At 33.0% G+C, this 19,034-nt stretch overlaps 2 protein-coding genes and 1 long non-coding RNA gene across 5 annotated transcripts; 2 read left to right on the top strand and 1 right to left on the bottom strand.

Annotated features, from left to right (window-relative positions):
- Positions 1-603: 603 nt before the first annotated feature.
- On the top strand, positions 604-5,056 carry LOC146898370 (putative CoA ligase CCL5). The gene is made up of 5 exons (XM_085732814.1): positions 604-1,956; positions 2,878-3,023; positions 3,690-3,757; positions 4,490-4,592; positions 4,742-5,056. Exons 1-5 carry the CDS (start codon positions 696-698, stop codon positions 4,853-4,855), a joined length of 1,692 nt encoding a protein of 563 aa, XP_085588940.1. The 5' UTR covers positions 604-695; the 3' UTR covers positions 4,856-5,056.
- Positions 5,057-7,226: 2,170 nt separating this feature from the next.
- Positions 7,227-11,645, bottom strand: NUDT16 (nudix hydrolase homolog 16). Of its 2 annotated transcripts, none has more exons than XM_085737938.1 (4): positions 11,247-11,645; positions 9,506-9,614; positions 8,296-8,379; positions 7,227-7,726 (listed from the first exon to the last, which is right to left on the bottom strand). In XM_085737938.1, the coding sequence occupies exons 1-4, from the start codon at positions 11,315-11,317 to the stop codon at positions 7,472-7,474; spliced, it is 519 nt and encodes a 172-aa protein (XP_085594064.1). In that variant the 5' UTR covers positions 11,318-11,645; the 3' UTR covers positions 7,227-7,471. The 2 variants fall into 2 exon arrangements, with proteins under 2 accessions (XP_085594064.1, XP_085594065.1); XM_085737939.1 differs by lacking the exon at positions 11,247-11,645 and adding an exon at positions 10,304-10,476.
- A 3,858-nt stretch (positions 11,646-15,503) lies between these two features.
- On the top strand, positions 15,504-18,149 carry LOC146898368 (uncharacterized). Of its 2 annotated transcripts, none has more exons than XR_015023651.1 (2): positions 15,504-15,711; positions 17,474-18,149. It is a non-coding gene; the product is annotated as an uncharacterized LOC146898368 (long non-coding RNA). The 2 variants fall into 2 exon arrangements; XR_015023652.1 differs by lacking the exon at positions 15,504-15,711 and adding an exon at positions 15,718-17,185.
- Positions 18,150-19,034: the final 885 nt, after the last annotated feature.

Below are 19,034 nucleotides of genomic sequence, written 5' to 3'. Positions count from 1 at the left end.
AAGAGAAACTATTAAGCAGGGTCTGCCCAATATATTTTAGTAGTAAGTAAGGACTAAAATAAGTTTAAATATATGTAGCCTTTTTGTTCACATATAAAGCCTTTTTGCATATAAAATCTAGTAAAAATATATTTTTTGTTGGGGGGACTAAATTTAGGGTTTAGTAGCCATACCCTTGGGTTGACCCTGCTATTAAGAAAAATCTAAAAAAACTATTGATGAATTGGATAGAGATATGACATATATGATAGAGCTTTATGTTGTTTGTTACATATGCAATTGAATTCATTTTGTTTCGGTTTCAAAAAAGTAATTCAAAGTCAAATCTTATTTAACCATTTTGATCAATATTAAATTAAAATTTGACTTTTTGTGATGTTTCAATTTTTTTTTTGGATTCATTTATGGTTTTTATTATTATAAAATAATATTGTTTTGATTTGGATGAAAAAAATGTATTCAAGTCAAACTTTGAATTTAATGAATAACTATTTTAACTTTAAATTAATTTTTTATAATGGAAATAATTAAAAGTAAATTATTATTCTTCTTATTATTATTGGGAATGGGGTCATCACATAAATCACAATAACATTAGATGATACAAATAATACAGTTAGCACTAACAATTTGCTACTAGTAACAAGAGACGAGAGAATATATTAGGGGAAGAAAAGAGAGAGAGAGATATCGAGATGGAGCATGATGGGAATAGGAATAGCAGAATTAATCCAACAAGTGGGTTTTGTAGCTCCAATTCAATCTTCTACAGCAAGAGGAAACCCCTCCTACTTCCTCCAAATCAGTCCTTAGATGCCACCACCTTTATCTCCTCCCGCGCCCATCACGGCCACACTGCTTTCATCGACGCCTCCACCGGCCACCACTTCACCTACAATCAACTTTGGAGAGCCGTAGACGCTGTCACCTCCTCTCTCTCCAACATGGGAATAAAAAAGGGTGATGTTATCCTCCTCCTCTCTCCTAACTCCATTTACTTCCCTGTGGTGTGTCTCAGTGTCATGTCCCTTGGTGCCATCATCACCACCACTAATCCCCTCAATACAGTACATGAAATCGCAAAACAGATCGCGGATTCCAAACCTGTCCTCGCCTTTACAACCCCTCCCCTCGTTTCCAAAATCAATGCAGCATCACCCACTCTTCCAATTATTCTCATGGAAGCCGATGGGAACTCGACATCATCAAACACACTGGAGGAAATGATGAAGAAAGAAGGTCAATCCTATGATGACATGTGGACCAAAAGTTCTGGACCGGACAAAAGACCAATGAGAGAGCAAGTCAACCAAGACGACACAGCTACTCTACTCTACTCATCTGGAACAACAGGACCTAGCAAAGGAGTAGTATCTTCACATAGAAACCTCATAGCAATGGTTCAAACTGTATCTTCTAGGTTTAATGACGAAGAATATGAGCGGGGACAAACATTCATATGCACAATTCCCATGTTTCACATATACGGTCTAGCCATGTTCGCTGGGCTTCTCTCTTTAGGTTCAACCATTGTTGTTCTCTCCAAGTTCGAAATGCATGACATGCTTTCATCCATAGAGAAGTTCAAAGTCACGTTCCTACCGCTTGTACCGCCCATATTGGTTGCTATGCTCAACAATGCTGATGCGATTAAGAGAAAATACGACTTAAGTTCCCTTAATATGGTGCTATGTGGTGGGGCTCCTCTTAGCAAAGAGGTTACAGAAGGGTTTGTTGATAAGTACCCTAATGTTGCCATTCTTCAAGGTTATGGTCTCACAGAATCCTTTGGAGCTGGGGCATCCACTGATTCTTTAGAAGAGAGTCGTAAGTACGGCACGGCGGGGCTTTTGTCTTCCTCCACTGAGGCTATCATTGTCGACACTGAAACTGGTAAACTGCTCCCAGTTAATCAGACTGGTGAGCTTTGGCTCCGGGGTCCCACAGTTATGAGAGGTTTTTTTTTTTTCTTTTAAACTTTTTCATCTTTTCTATATAAAAGTCTAATGGATTTTAAACGGGTGGTTTCAGAAGACTTTCATAATCAATATTTTGTAACTTGGATTTCAATTCATTTATATCATATGAAGCACGACACTCTTTGGATTAGCGTGTCCCGGTGTCGGACACGCGTCCGTGACCGACACAACACCGACACACACGATTACACTGAATTATGTGATTTTCTCAAATTATTAACGGTTTCGTCGTGCCAGTGTCTGTATCGTGTCTGTATACATGCTCCATAGTATATATCATAAAATTTTATAGGATGTGAATTAGGTCAAATGTATGGTAACACGTGAGACAAGTTTTGCACCATGCGCAAGTTTTTTTTCCACTATTGAATCAATAAGTCTTATCATTGGATCAAACATGATATAATGTGATTTATTGAATTAAAGGTTGAAAACAAACTTGTGCATGATACAAGACTAATTTAATTGTGCATATTAGACAAAGTCTTTGAGATAACTTTATGAATTTATAAGATTTCAAATTATTCCAATAATTTAAATGAATTTTGAAGAGAAATACTTTCTTGTGTGGTAACCCTAGAATTCCTATAAGAAAATAGAACCTTAATAGTTTGAAGTTCGGCCTAGAGCTAAGCTAAATAAAGTCTCGTAAACAATTGTTTGATCCAAGAATTGAACTTTGATTCTCTCAAATGTTTAATCATTAGGTAGAGCTCATTAACAATTTAAGTATAATCATTTAGTTTTTTAAGATAAATACTAGCCACACACTATATAACACTATTAATAGTTTCAATACTCTTTCTTAGTTAGATATAAGCTCGCTTAATTGTTTGTTCTATCTATGCTAATCATGATTGTTGTTTTTCAATTAACATCAAAGAAATGGTGATGGCAGGTTATTTAAATAACGATGAGGCAACTAAATCAACCCTTACTGCTGAGGGTTGGCTAAGAACGGGGGATCTTTGCTATATTGATAGCGATGGATTCTTATTTGTGGTTGATCGGTTGAAAGAGCTAATTAAATACAAAGGGTATCAGGTTGAATTCTCATTCTCTTGATTCTATCTTTATAGTTTTTCTATAAACATGTTTAGTAATTCTTTTTTAAGAGACCAAAAATAGATTAAAAAAACTCCCTTCGAAGCACAAGGTGTGTCTAAAAGGAAACGAAGAGAGTATATATTATTACATAAAACAAAAGCAAAACATTACAAGAGAGTATAACTCATATAAACAAGAGGATTAAACCACCATGAAATGAAGTTGCAATAAAAGTTAGGAAATTGCGACTTCAACCACCACCAAGAATAAAGCCTATAAATACGATCTAGTAATTTGTCTAATCATAGATAATTCTTTGTTGCTGAAGATACAAGCATTACACTCCTTCCAGATACACCAAATACTAGCCAGCCGTGTCATTTTAAGACAAAACTTGATATCCTTCCTGAACTCATGGAAACCCTCGAATTGCAAACCATGATCTCCAATATCACGAGGGCTGAACCGTTGAGATTCCCAACCATCTAAGAACACAATATCAAATACATCCGAAGAAATCACAATTTTAGTAATTATTTACAAAAGTAACAACTGTTTGTGATTGCAAGTCTATTGGTAGCTACTTGTTGCTTATTCAATTAAGAATATAAATATTGTTAATCTCATGGAATTTTCCTTGGTTATTTTTGTGTAATGTTACAGGTCCCTCCAGCTGAATTAGAGGCTTTGTTGCTAACTCATCCTGCAATTTTAGATGCTGCTGTCATACCGTAAGTATTTTTTGTATAAAAATATTGACGAAAAATAAAATTATTATTTATTAAAGTAGCAATGTTGGTCATTTTATAGTTACTTTTCATGGAATTTGAACTCGCTATAAAGTTATACTTAGAAATAAACTTTACAGTGTAAGCCCTTAATTTATACCAAAGATTATATGTTGGTGCAACTCACTTTTGCACCATGGAGATGATGGTGTAATTCATTTTACACGTTCTCCCACATATTGATAGTGCAATTCACTCTTGCACTTACACACATTCACTGTTTGTTACTAGAGTATCAATGAAGAAGAATAATAGAAAATATGAAAGTTGTTTGAGGAAGTTTTAGAGAGAGAGAGAGAGAGAGAGAGAGAGAGAGAGAGATGAAAGCACTCTTGTGGAATAGAATTGATCACTTTACTTGTGATTCTCACTTGTAATTTCACTCATTGCAATTGGTTATGTTTTCCATATACACTGCACTTATTTATAGGTCACAAAGTGCATAGCTGTGTCAACATTCTGCACTCTGACTCTTATTACTTTCACTACAAGTAACCTATTATAATTGGCTAAATTGAATTACAACTCACAACATTATACATGAATTATTTATTTTATTCGAGTAGGTATTCTCTCCATTTTTCAAAAGAAACAAATGCTACATCCCTAGTATTTTGGGTGTATACCATCTTGATTCACAATTAAGTCCTTTGAATGTCTTGTTTCTATGTATAGCTATCCAGATAAGGAGGCTGGGCAGTATCCAATGGCATATGTGGTAAGGAAGGATGGAAGTAACATGTCAGAAAGCCAAGTTATGGAATTTGTTGCAGCCCAGGTTTGTTAATTTGGAACACTTCTCAACAATGCTAATCTTAATAAAGTTATAAAATAATTTTAATCACATTTGCATCTGGATTTTATGAGTTTAACTTGTTAAATTGGTAAATTATATTACTAATTATTTTTTATGCATGGATTTTACAGGTGGCTCCGTACAAAAGAATTCGAAAAGTTGCATTCATACCTTCCATACCCAAAAATCCATCTGGTAAAATTCTTCGGAGGGATCTCATCAAGCTCGCTACTTCTAAACTCTGAAACAGTTGAGCTTTTAAATGCTAGGTGGCGAATCCTTCTGATTTTGCGATAATAAAAATTGACTTTAAATGAATTTATTTTAATAAAGTGAGTTGAATTTGCAGTATTTTCTGTTTGGATATATTCAAATAAACGTAAGTTGAACAATAAATTTGAGTATAAGTTTCTCAAGATTTATTACGTGATTGGTGTTTCGTGGCAGTGTATGGATTTCTCTATTTTAGGTTAGTTGACATTAGCAATGCATTATCAAACAATGTATTGTTTCATGCTCAATAGTTATGTGACATTTACTCTACATGAGTTATGTTGTGTTGTGTGAAACACTTCTCAACAATGCTTTGTGGTAGTCATCTTCTTGATCGCATTAAATTACAATCTTTGTGTTATATATACTAATAAAAAAAGAAAAGCAAGATGAAACGACTCATCCATAAAATAAATTTAAATTAAATTAAAGAGTATTATGAGAACCATCTCTAAAAAATATTATACTCATTCGTAAGTGAAAGAAATACCTGATAGATGAAACTTCGGGAGCTGCCAGCTGCAAAACTTACAGAATGATGCAGAGTTTTGAGGGCTGAAAGAATGGTAGAGACTCAGACTAGAGTGATAAAGGGGTAATATAGTATTTTATGTTTAAGTGGTTTAGTTGTCCCTCATTAATTATTTTTTTCCGATGAATTAAGAGGGGCATCATAGACACTACAAGAGGATATCATTGACATCTTAATTAGGTTGGAACATCGATGACACCTCATCCTAAGTCGCCTAACTCATACTATATTAAAAAAAAAAAGTATATACAAGAGGGGGGGCAAACTAAAACCCTAAAAAAGTTAAAATGAAAACAAAAATAAATAAGACGACAAATGAAAACGGAAAAAGGCAAGCCAGAGCGTTCCCTAAAGAAATCCTCCCTAAGAAATGGTGGTGAAGGGTCCAACCATATTGACCCCGGATCAGATTGCCCGTGTTTTGGATGCTTCTGCGCACAACAGGTGTCTCTAATTCCAGAAGAGTGCCTTCATTTCGGAATAAGGGATGGTTCACCTTTAAAATGTTTGGTAAGCTCTTTTGAGTTGTTGCTTTTGTTTCTTTGTCAAATATGGTGTAAAAGGCACTTCTGCCCTATTATATTGTATATCACGAATTTGACGAAGCAATTCCACCACCTTTTGTAGGGCAGGATTGCTATAGGTCTCAGGCACAATATCAACATTAAGAACCTGCTCTTGTGTCTGATCATCTGGAACTAGTACCTCAACGTGCTCTGAATGCTCATGTTTTTCAACAAGTTCCAAAACTGGCTTTGGGGATGTAGGGAGATTGTTTGCAGGCAATTTATTATTTTGTGTTGCCTTTTGATTCATTTTTTAAAATCAAACACAACAAATATTTTTGGTTTGTCTAATCTTCAATTTTTATCAAATAAAAAATACGCGTCATCAACATTACTTATGGTCTGTTTGGTTCCACGTTTAAACCTTGTTTCTCGCGTCCCAAAGTATTTTTTACCGTGATTTACTAAAGCTAGATATTCAAGCTTTTAACTAAACGTGCAGTTGCGTTCAATTTGCCGTCAGGCCAAACACATGCTTAAATATGAACCCCTATTTTATTATTTTTGCTCAATAATGTTTTAATTATGAGTCAGGGGACGCATAAAATAGGGGTCATGGATATTATAAAAAGCTTTTTCCTTCTTGTGGAATTCGGCAGGGGGCCTTATTACATCTGTCTTTTTCTCTGGATTGTAAGTCTTTCTCATTGGAGTTCCATTTATTGAAAGCTTTTTCTTTGTCACGAAGACTTTTTTCTTCCATGAAAAAGTCTTTCTAATTGGTTCCACGTTTATATTGGAGTTCCATTTCTACATGATTTGATAGGCTTCAAACTACCGCCATCCTCCATGGAAGACTTACATTCATGGCTTTGGTTTGGAGGAACCTTAAATATCATTCAATTTGTAACATTAGTTTTACTTTTGCTAATTGTCACTGAGTATTTGATATTTCCAAAAGCAGTTTTTTCACAATGAGATGGTAAATCAGCATGAAATATGTTCCTATGCGGCCTTTTGACAGAAGAATTTAATACTGTTGGTAAACAGCAGATTCATCAGGAAAATAATTACTTGTGAAGTTCAATTGGCTGTAAATTTTCTTCACATGGTGAAGTTAAAGTCTCAATAGAGAAACATACCCTGATAACTTCAGGTTTTGTATGAGTCATTCATGCAACAACAACCAAGTCTTATCCCACTAAAGTGGGGTCGGCTATCATTGTATGAGTCGTTGATATTCAACATTAATATCCAGTATATCAATTATAGATAGATAGGTGTGGACGCATGCACAGATACAAGTTAAAATAACAAGAATGAACATCAGAGCTAATATTGAATGTCGTGAGTTACTCTGAATCAAAAGACCAGGCAGACATCATTCCGCAGACTTGAAACAATAACTGATCAATTCTGATCAGTTATATTTCCTAGAGTAACTACCCCAAGAATTGTGTTTTGATCAAAAATCAATCCCCCTACAAATAAATTGTCAGCAAATCTTGTTCAAAAAAAATTGTCAGCAAATCAGTCTAACATCAGGTAAATCATTCTGTTCCATCCACAAACTTTTCCTCATGCCATTTGCAGAAGCGTTCCAGAGCGTCCCTCATCCACTCATGTCGGAGGCTATCAAGTGCCTCCGATACATCCAGCCAACTCCTATTTCTGGTATTTTGCTCAGGCCATAGTTCAAGTTCCTCCTTGACAAACAAAGCAAACATTGCAGCTTTACACAACCCTTCTGGACTGAACTCATCTTGATGGGTCTTACTCCTAAACTCATAGTATCCAAGACATTCCTAACAACAAAAAGGTTTCAGCCATCGGTTAGAAAGGATCCATCAAAATGACAAGATCGATATGAAAATGTAGAAATGTTAATCAGCCTTGTTTACAATTAAAATAACACATAACTAAATCAGAGTACATTTTCAACTTTCAAGTTACAACAGTAAAGGATTGAAAGAATCAAGAGTATGCGAAGAAAAATAGATGATACCAAAATCATGTAGAAAGTAGAATCAATGACTTTTTCTCACATCTGAAATAAATGCTGGAAAAAATAAAATTTAAAAGTGACAATATTCCACCCTATTATAGGGTCCAATTCATCATATTTTAAATGTTAATTTGCCTTCTTGTGCTTTCACACCCATGCAAAGTTAAGAAAACTTCATTGCAAATACCAACTTACAGCAACAAAGAATACTATGAGAAGATGATATGACTTTCTCAAATGCACCACAGAACGTAGGTTCCCATTATGAGATCATCAAAATATTCAGACTCTTGAACCCATTATGATATTAATGAAGCTAAAAAAACCACATTGCAGAAGTTCTAAAGTTAATAAATTCATATTTCTCACCATTAGGTCTCCTCGAACTCCTGCTTCTTCTATAGCTTCTCTTACAGCCGCCTCCTCAACAGTTTCATCATTCTCCCAACCTCCCTTTAATGGAAAAACAACGCAATAATCAGAAAATGACAACTCCACTTAGGGTTCATTAAAAAAACAACGCAAACCTGATCTCAACCAGATTAAGTTACTGTTTAAAAAAAAAAAAAAAAGATTAAGTTACAAAACATAGCTAATAAAGCCCCCACACTTTATACACTGGGTATATGAGATGAGCATTTCCTAAATTAGTGGAGCTCAAAACATTGAATACTTGACCAAGCTATTTTATTACCTAAACAAACAAGCTCAAGCTTGAATTAGGTTCGACTATATCAAGGCTCAAGCTTTAGAGGATTGACATAAGTAACTCGTGTATGTATATATTATTATAGTTGTAATTTTATTTATTATTCTCTAATATCTACTATTATGGCGTTAGTTTGATCCATGTAGCCAACCCCACTTAGTGGGATAAGGCTTGGTTGTTGTTGTTGTTGTTTTATTCTATACTATCTACCATCTACCATTTACCTAACTAGTTTTCAAGAGTCCTATGTTCAGTTTGTGACTATCTATCAACCAACTAGCATGAAGGTATTTTATCTGCTACATACTACATTAATAACCCTTCTTCAGAGTATATATGTATATTCTTTATCATCAGAGATTTCAATCTCTAATCCTAAGTCATCTTTATGGAAACAAAATTTATTTGATTTTTACTTCATCTTCTACAGTAGATTTCCATAATCCTTTATCGTCCACATCAGTCAATTCCAAGAAAAGAATTATAGTACAAACGCATCCTAATGCACATGATATTCTCTTTCTAATTAAAAGTATCAGGACCATAAGAAAAATTTCACTTATTTCTTTGGAGCAATTCATCCCATAGGAAATGAGTCCATAGGGATAGTAAAACCAATTCCCGTCCAAAATTACAAAGCAGTTGTGTTGTAATGATAGCTACGGCTATGTCACGCCATTATAATTAGTATAAGAGGTAGAAGAATAGTCAATGACAATTTCCAAATTTCCCAATATAATGACTGAAAAGAACAGACTATGTTGGCTTTGCAAATTTTAAAATATCATAGTAATCAAAGTATAGCCTAAACTAGTATCAACCACAACAATACTCAAACAGGTTCAACAAGAGTTATTTCAAACATTATACCTTTGGAAACAAAAGACCTGGTCCACTAGGTGAATTAATCATAAGCACTTCAACAATCTTCTCGGAACTAGAGTCGTCTTCACAGCTTTTATACCTAAAGGGAACACACCTGCAACCCAATTGACATCTTCAAAACAGAACTTGAAGGGTATCATATCCAAAACAGGTATATAAGAAAAATACAAACATCAAGCAATTCCTATCTGAAAATATTTTTATCATAATAAAAGTTGATTAATGAAAAAGGCTTATGTAATCCCATTTGTAGTTAGAGTGATTTCGCAAACCAATCAAATTCATTTCATAATTAATAAAAAATATACATTTTCCAGTCGTTTACTTTTTAGTATTTACATACAAAAATTTTAAGACAGATACTAAACAATTGGCTTAATCAAGATTATAATGTGCAAGACAACAGACAAGAAGCAAAAATAAAGCCAGCAAGATAAGTCAAAAACCAGAGGATTAAAATTACATTTAATTAAGACAAGAAAATGATTTGAAAGCACTGTTAAGAATGAAACTATTACATGCTGGGAAAATAATAAACAAAGATAGGAATCTTATGCCATTGATATTTCCAGGACTATATGTATCAGTAACATGTAGGTACAAAGATTTATAGTAGTTCATGATCACCACATTCGATTCAACTGAACTTTCCAAACGTTGTCATAATGCATAAGCTATAAAATACAACTCTAAGGCACCAGAGTAGCGTGTTCTTAGAAAACTAAAAATAGGTATCTATTTCAAAAGTCAAGATAACATAATCAGCAAAGTTTCTTAGCATACATGACGAGCACAGAGAGTCAAACACCAATCCAGACTCATCCATTGCTTTAATCAATTTAGCATCTCCTATCACAACAGATACAATCTATATAAATTGATTGATAGATTCAAAAGAAGAAGAAAAAAACATGGCATCCATCAATCATCAAATATGCATGACTTCTCACTTCTCTAGTTTTTCCTTTATAATACTTCTTTATAAATACCTCAGTGCTTCATTAATTAGTCTATTTAGCTACAGGTTACAAACAAATCTAGACCAAGTAATCCTAATCCTATTTTGTGAAAATGCCCCTAACAAGTTGACCATAAAAATATACATACATATTTTCCATATGCAACACAAGTATTATCAAATATTTCATACATACATATACATGTACATAACTAAAGCGCCTAAAACATAAAAAGCAAGACCAAATATTAATCATTGCATATAATCTCAATAGCACTGACACTTCTAATCAAAAAGGTGTATCCAGTATCTGACTCCTAACATCACAAGTCATTACATTGAACCATGTCATTTTCTGACATCATTATCAGTGTCAACGTGTTTGAGTCCGTGTATGTGTCCGTGCTTCATAGCATATAATCAAATATCAAAATTTCATTTTCCTTAAATTTAATTTCAGCCATTCGTATATCATCAAATTAAATGATAAAAAACCACCTTCACCTTATACATTGACTTTCATATGTGCCCCTTAAAAAACCATAATAGAGACATACATCAACATCAAAAAAACCATCTTCCACAACCAAAAACAAACACACAAATAAAAACCAAAACATCACCATCAACAAAACCAAATCGTAATTTCTCAAACACCAAAACAAAAAACATTCTTTTCCGTAAGAAAATGACATTTTTCCCAAAAAACAATGATTATTAATTATTAATTGAAAATAAATAAAAAATAAAAAAGGGAAAAGACATTACCCAGCAACAAGACGATAACCATCTTCATAGCGTTGCTGATGCCGACCCGTACGAGCAACCAAATCAGACATAATAGAAACAATTTAAACAAAAACCCTTTTTTATTAATCAAATCCAAATTCAAAAAAATTTCTCAATCTCAAACAATGTACCAATTTCCTTCGCCATTGAAATCGAAATTACAATAAGGCGCGCGAATCAGAAAGAGTTTCTCGCACGCACGTAATTACGATCTCAACAACGAAGACATTTTGGTTTTTAGGGTTTGCATAAGAGGAAAAGAGAAATGAGGAAAATGAGAGAGAGAAGATTGAAGAAATGAGAAAAGGAGAGAAAGAAAAGGAGAATCGGTTAGAACGGATCAATGGGTCAAAGTCACGTGGATTGTGGTCAACATGTGAGGCGTTTTTTTGTATATATAGGGTGGGAGAGTTTTTCTATGGGTGATGGTTTAGGGGATTAGGATGGAGTGGGGGATTAGGTTGTGACACGTGGTGAGGTGTTTTTGTTGAATGGGAATGGAGGGATAGGATTTGGGTTGTGAAATGGATGAAAGAAGTCAGAACTCATAAGTGTAAAAGGCGGGCCCAATGTACAGTCGAGGCCGATTCTGCTCTTTACCCAACACAAAACACTTGCGCCCAACTAAATTTACTAATTTACTCATGCGTTTAACTCACACTGCGTGAGTTAAGTCACGTAGAGTTACTATTTTTGTACAAAGCACATCAGTCCATACTTCAAACACCATTTTCTTTCCTTCCACCTTCAAAAACCCAAAAAGTGCGAAATTTTGTGTAAAAATCTTCATTCCAAATAATTGCAAATCGTCAGGAAGCACGTTTCTACACTCATCAAGCATCAAATATCAGGTAATGTATCATCTAAACTCAACTCATTTTGCTGGTTTTTGGTGCTGGTTCGTTTGTTTTTTCATAGGACATAGGGCTCTGCGCGAGTTAACTTGCACAAGTAATTTATTTAATATTTCATTGTTATTATTTTTATTCAATAGACATAGAGTGGGATGGTTGACAATGTGGCGGATGATGACGTTGAACCGAAACCTACCAAAATTGAAGCTTTCGTGCGATTATGTGATTTTGTTGTTAACCTGGAGTAATTCGGTTCAATTATGAGTGTGTAAAGATTACGGGTCATTAATGACATTGTTTGCATTGAATGCACATCAGTATTAAATGTTGTACTGATATATCAGTAGGCGTGAGTTAACTCACACAGGTTTTAATACTCAGCATGAGTTAACTCACGCAGTGTTTTACACTTGCATGACTTAAGTCACGCCGCTTGGTTGGGTGGGAGCAAAACTTGTTGGGAGAAGAGCATAATTCTCATTATTAGGGGTTTATAAAGGCAACACTTTATCCAAAAAAGAAATGATATTTATACAATTATTTTGTAATAATTTTCAAACTTATAGATTTTGATTTTTCTTTTTATTATTTTGATTTTCGTGTTAATATTTTTTTTTATAAGTTTATGGTTGTCTAAAATATTGTCACATATTCTTTATAAAGTTATGGTTATCACAAAAATTGTCACACAAATAGTCGTTCAAATAAGACATTTCTATCCAAAATGAACTAACAAAGATAGACACTAACATGTGTTCTAAGGGCTAAGGACTTACTTACTCACTCTTGTTATTGCAAGAAAAATGTATTTTTTCTTACTCACTCTCTTGTTATTACAAGAAAAATGTTTTTTTTTTGAATTTATTGAATAATTGATGTTAATAACTTAATTTTTTTAATATTGACCAAAATTTAAAAGTTAAAATTTTGCTTTGAAAAAAAAAATATTAACTTTTAGAAAGTTAAATGAATGACTTTTGTGACAAATATTTTTGTTGACTTTCCAACATGATAACATTTGTTATAAAAATATATATTCAACATACAATAAGAGAGTATCAATCATTGATTATGTTGGTAAAAATGTTTCGATAAGACAGTTCATCTTCGTACCAAGATCTATCTGATGAAGTGGAACGATGACGAAGGTAGTAGGGTGGAGAATTGCACTAACAACCCTTCCATCGTTTCTTTTTTCGAGGTGTAAGGGGACTTCTATTTCTGCTTCCACGATGGGCATACCTTCCTTGAGATCTGATGAGGGATCTTTTTTCTCTTGGTGGTGGAGTGGGTTTGTTTTCACTGTGCCTTCCAATCAGGCCTTGAAGACACAATGATTGATGTCAGTGTGGATCTGGTTAATCGGAGCATCACGAGACGGAAAATATTGTTTCCTTTATACAAATGATAACGTGTTGATGAAGGTATTGATTCTTAGCCATGACAACGAGAGTCCATGGTAGTCATTTCCAACGTGAGCTTAATGTTCACCTTGCACTGTGATGATTTCAAATTGGGGTTGGATGTAGACCAAAAGTTTCATCTGCTGGCATCGTTAAAAGGTAAAATCGTTTGGATCTTTAGATCCTGAAGAGAAACTTATTGATTTGAACATGGAATCACCAAGTTATAATTATGCGGTTAGTTTGGATTCACTTTAGATGAAGATGATAAGGTCGTACTTTCACCAACTTGGTGAAGTTGAGGGTTGTTGACATCACCACTACCTGTTATTTATCCACGTCTCAAGCTAGCCTTGTGATCTTAGAATGAAAAGATGGGGAAATGCAAAGTACATTCCCTACAAACAATGTCATTGATCATTCCAGACCTAAGATTTTTGACCCAAGCGATTGTTGAGGGGATAAAGATGGTGGGCGTTGAACACTCACTCCTCGGAGGAGGGGTGTACCTGAAAACAATAACGATAAAGTGGATAGAAGTGATAACATCATATTTCTTAGTTTTTTTTATTAGTTTTTTTGTTTGATAAAGTTGCATTTTTTTTTTAAGATTTATTTACATTTTACTACATATTAATTTATTATTGAATAAATAAGTAAAATGAGAGGTGTATGAGGTAATAATGCAAAATGGGCTAGAATCTTCCAAATGATCAAGACTTGTTAACCAAGCCATGACTTAAGACACCCATATGACATTCAAGACCATTTTCAACGATCATGTAGTGGCAATTATCTCAACATAACTTCAAAAAGACATCATCAAAGATGTTGTGGTTGCCCGTAATGAGGGTGCTACAGCCGTAACAGTTGAATGAAATTATGTTTTGTGGTATTTCTTTTTGCCCTTGATCAATCCTAGTGTAATTGTTATTTACTTTGTGTCTAGTGGTGTATTCTCGCACAAATTGTAATGTCTTGCCTATAAATAGGCTTGATCTTGTCTTGGTTTGACATTACTTACTATCAAGAATACTTGTAAACTTGCATCTTAGTTCAATATAGTTTTCTTATTTTATTTTCTTGTTATATTTATTTTATTTCTTTTTATGTTCTTTGTGGCCCTACTTCTTCTTTTTTTGAATTTTTTTAGCATGTTTTGACGGTATTTTATTCTGAATAGATTGATAATTAAATTCTTTTCTAGAGAGTAAATTTAGGAAAAATAATATTATACAATAGAACTATAATATCACTAGATTTTTGACCCGTGCTCCGCTCGGGTTTATTGTAAAGGGATTGACATTCGAATAATAAAATGCAATATATAATAGTTAATGGTGAAAAAATAACACGTGATAATCCATAGTAGACAAAATAAAACACTTCATAAAATGTAATATGAAAATATTATAAAAGAAAATTCGGTAATCCTATCAATAATTCAGGTATATATAACCAAGTTTACATGGAAATTAGGGTAGCCGAAAAAAAAGTATAAAATAGAAGATCAAACGTGATCATTGATATGCTCATAGTTTCTAGAACAAATGTGCAACATCAAATAAGTGTAGAAAATATTTTCTTCAAAAAAAAAGAGGCAAAAGGATAGGAATGAAATTGGTGCGATGCATTTTTTTAGATGGAATTTGTTAGGTTAAATTATTGCAAACCTAATAAAGCAAATGAGCGGGAAAAAATTAGGTTAAATTGCTGCACACGTAACAAAATTAATAAATAAGGATAATAGGCTATGATAAAAAAAATCGGTTTAAAATTCTACCGGATTTTGAACAGCGATTTGCTCGACTGTATAAATTTTATTATCGAAAAAAGAAAAAAATTGAAATCAGAAAAATATATATGATAGAATTGTATTATTAATAATATTATTTATGATGCTTATTTTTAAATTTAATAAATAACATAGGATAAGAATGTGCAGTATGGTGATAAGAATTACCATTGTTAGCTGGCGCGGCTGCTTCTTCTAGAGAGATGGTGTGGCAGTATCTCCTTCATTTTTACTAAAGTAGAAACGTGTAGATTTTGCTACCATGAAAGATTGGACATGCTTTCCTATAAATAAGACACATAAACTCCTATAGTCATTCACAAATATATACTGTATACACTAATACTTATACTTGAAGATACTTGAAGTGCATCTCTTCTCTCTTTTCCCACGTAAATGACTCTTTCTTTTTGTACTTTATTTTCTTTTTTCTTTTTTACTTTTTTTAATAGTCCAAACAAACTAGCTTTTTATATTCTTTTGTTTTGTTTGTCAATTGACTTTTGTTAAAATTAATATTTCACCTATGCTTTAATACATGGAGAACCAAAACTAAAAATCTCAATAGATTTTCACAAGTAAAAATAATGAGTTATATTTTAACTTAACCATCTATATGAATTAGTAACAGAGGTGTATTTATTAAACTAAGTTCATACTATACATCTATAATTAATTTTACTTTAGATTTAGACACTTGACTTATATATTATTTTATTTTTTTTAGTTTTAATTAAGCAGTATCTACTTGTTTGGGAAAATAAGATAATCTAAAGTTTTGATATACTTGTTGATAAATTAGACACTAGAAACTATAAAAATAAAATAGTAGCTATTGGAAATTATTTCTAAAGTTTTGTCAATTCATTATTATCATCTCTGAAAGATTGGTTAAAACTAGTAGAAATTCATCATCATTAAATCTAAGGTTTTTTTGGAATAAATTAGAATGAAGTACCATTACTAAATATTTTCACTTATATTAATTAATTAATCGTAGCAACTGGAAAGCTTTCTTTAGAATTTTTTCCAATGTCTAAGCTATTACGTTCCAGAATTATTTTGGACTCTGTAATTCTTAAATTTATTTTGACATTTAGCATTTTAATTAATTTGGTGTTTATTATAATGATAGTTAGTTAAGAGATGGTTATTTTAATGAGTAATTAGGTATTGAAAAAGGTGATTGCTCAAGTTTTTGAAAAGCTCAAAGATAAGGGGATATACTTTAGAGAACGTCCAAAAAATATATGTATATTATTACATGTGATTAGGATACATGTGAATTTAATTGTAATACTAATGATCTATTTTAAATATATGTCATTTATGAGTTTGATTATTTATATTACCTACGTACGGTATATGGAAAGAAGACATTCTAGAAAATAAAATATTATGCAGACATGTATAATAATTAATTAGTCTAAAATGTGGTGCATGTCTCCAAAGGCATATTATGAGTTTTTGACAATTAAATTGTTTTGTTGGTTGTTGACAAAAATAGTTGTGTTGAAGAATTACATAACTAATCATTTTTGTAAAGAGTAACACATGTTGTTTCTTATAATACGATAATGTATACAAGACTGAGGATAGGTTCAATGGGGTCGACTATAGATCTTTTGGGGATCACAGACGTTTTGAACTCCTACTAATAGTTAGTGATAGCTTCTCTAACTGAAGGAAATCATAATACCCGACACAGTGATACCTGACTGTGCAGGACTATCTATAATAAGGTGCAGCGATCGGGCCAGAATGATTGGAGTAGAGATTAAATATATATTCATTGCAAACATTCATGTTATGGCAGTTGAGACGACTTACACTCATAATAGAGGACTCCATGGATCCTACTAACAAGTCAAAACTTTAACCTTTGTTTTGACTAAAAAATTTATTTGTGTTGTTGGCATGATATTATATTTTTGTGCTCTTATTGAATTAGTATCTTTGGTGATTAATTATTTCTTATCTGATTAATTGACTCTGCAAGACTTAATTGTGAAAGAAATCTTATGACTAATCATTTTATATATTTCTTTATTCGAAAAACATAACATGTCATTATAAAATATTATGTATCACCATGTAATATTATTAGTATTTAGTTAAACTTGTGTGCAAGTATTTCACCCTTACAATTTGCAGATAATATCGGGGGAGTCATTGAGTCACTCGGGGACCCGAAGGATCGAGTGTCTGAAGGAACTAGGTGATGCGGTTTAGGAACTGGATACGGCGTCCCAAACACTGATATTCACAGGAATCGTTAGGACAAACATAGGAATCGAAGGACTAGTTGTTTCTTCTGCTATACACCATGCTACTCAGGAAATAGTTATGCCTTTAGAAATGATGTTGGTCTCTAACTGGGATCTTCCTAATGGTCATTAGTAGTATTTTGTCCAATATGTAAATATTGACTTTTAGTAGGTTAAAGTTGTGGAGCTATTTTAAATACTTACTAGACTAAATAATTCTACGCTCGCGTGATCTTTTCTTTTGCGGTAGTGATTTCCAGGTGACAAGGAGTATGACAGATTATTATCTTTAACTAGTTTGACTTAAGTAGGTCATACTATAACTTGTAGATGTTGTAAAATATCTAACTATCCTGACATGCTCAAATATGATATTTGAGCTCAAATACGACCATTATGTCAAACTAGTTAAACATAATCATCTGTCATACTCCTTGTCACCTGGAAGTCACTACCGCAAAAGAAGAGATCACGCAAGCGTAAACTTATTTAGTCTAGTAAGTACTTAAAATAGCTCCAGAACTTGAACATACTAAAAGTCAATATTTACATATTGGACAAAATACTACCAATAACCATTAGGAAGATCCCCGTTAGCGACCAACATCATTTCTAAAGGCATAACTATTTCCTGAGTAGCATGGTGTATAGCAGAAGAAACACCTAGTCCTTCGATTCCTACGTGTTTCCTAACGATTCCTGTGAATATCAGTGTTTGGAACGCCATATCCAGTTCCCAGACCGCATCACCTAGTTCCTTCAGACACTCGATCCTTCGGGTCCCCGAGTGACTCAATGACTCCCACGACATTATCTGCAAATTGTAAGGATGAAATACTCGCACACAAGTTTAACTAAATAATAATATTACCTAGTGATACATAATATTTTATAATGACATGTTATGTTTTTCAAATAAAGAAACATATAAAACGATTAGTCATAAGATTTCTTTCACAATTAAGTCATGCAGAGTCAAGTAATCAGATAAGAATTAAGTGATCACAAAATGATACAAATTCAACCAGAGCACAAAAATATCATATCATGCCATCAACACAAATAATTTTTAGTCAAAACAAATATCAAACAAAACATTATCATAATCAATTCAAAGGTTAAAGTTTTGACTTGTTAGTAGCATCTTTGTTAAACCTACTCCATGGAGACCTCTATTATGAGTGTAAGTCGTCTCAACTGCCATAACATGATTGTTTTCAATGAGTATATTTTTAATCTCTACTCCAACCATTCTGGCCTGATCGCTGCACCTTATTATAGATAATATAATAATCAAACTTACTCATAAATGACATATATTTAAAATAGATTAGTATTACAATTAAATGCACAAGTCTCATAACCACATGTAATAATTAATATACATATATTCTTTGGGCGTTCTCTAAAGTATATCCCCTTATCTTTGAGCTTTTCAAAAACTTGAG

The sequence above is a fragment of the Medicago sativa genome, chromosome 8 (assembly GCF_051527215.1).
Source record: "Medicago sativa cultivar Bolivia chromosome 8, Bolivia_mono, whole genome shotgun sequence".
NCBI classification, from domain to species: domain Eukaryota; kingdom Viridiplantae; phylum Streptophyta; class Magnoliopsida; order Fabales; family Fabaceae; genus Medicago; species Medicago sativa.
The sequence above is the reverse complement of the archived record's forward strand: the minus strand, read 5'-3'. Positions and strand labels throughout refer to the sequence as shown.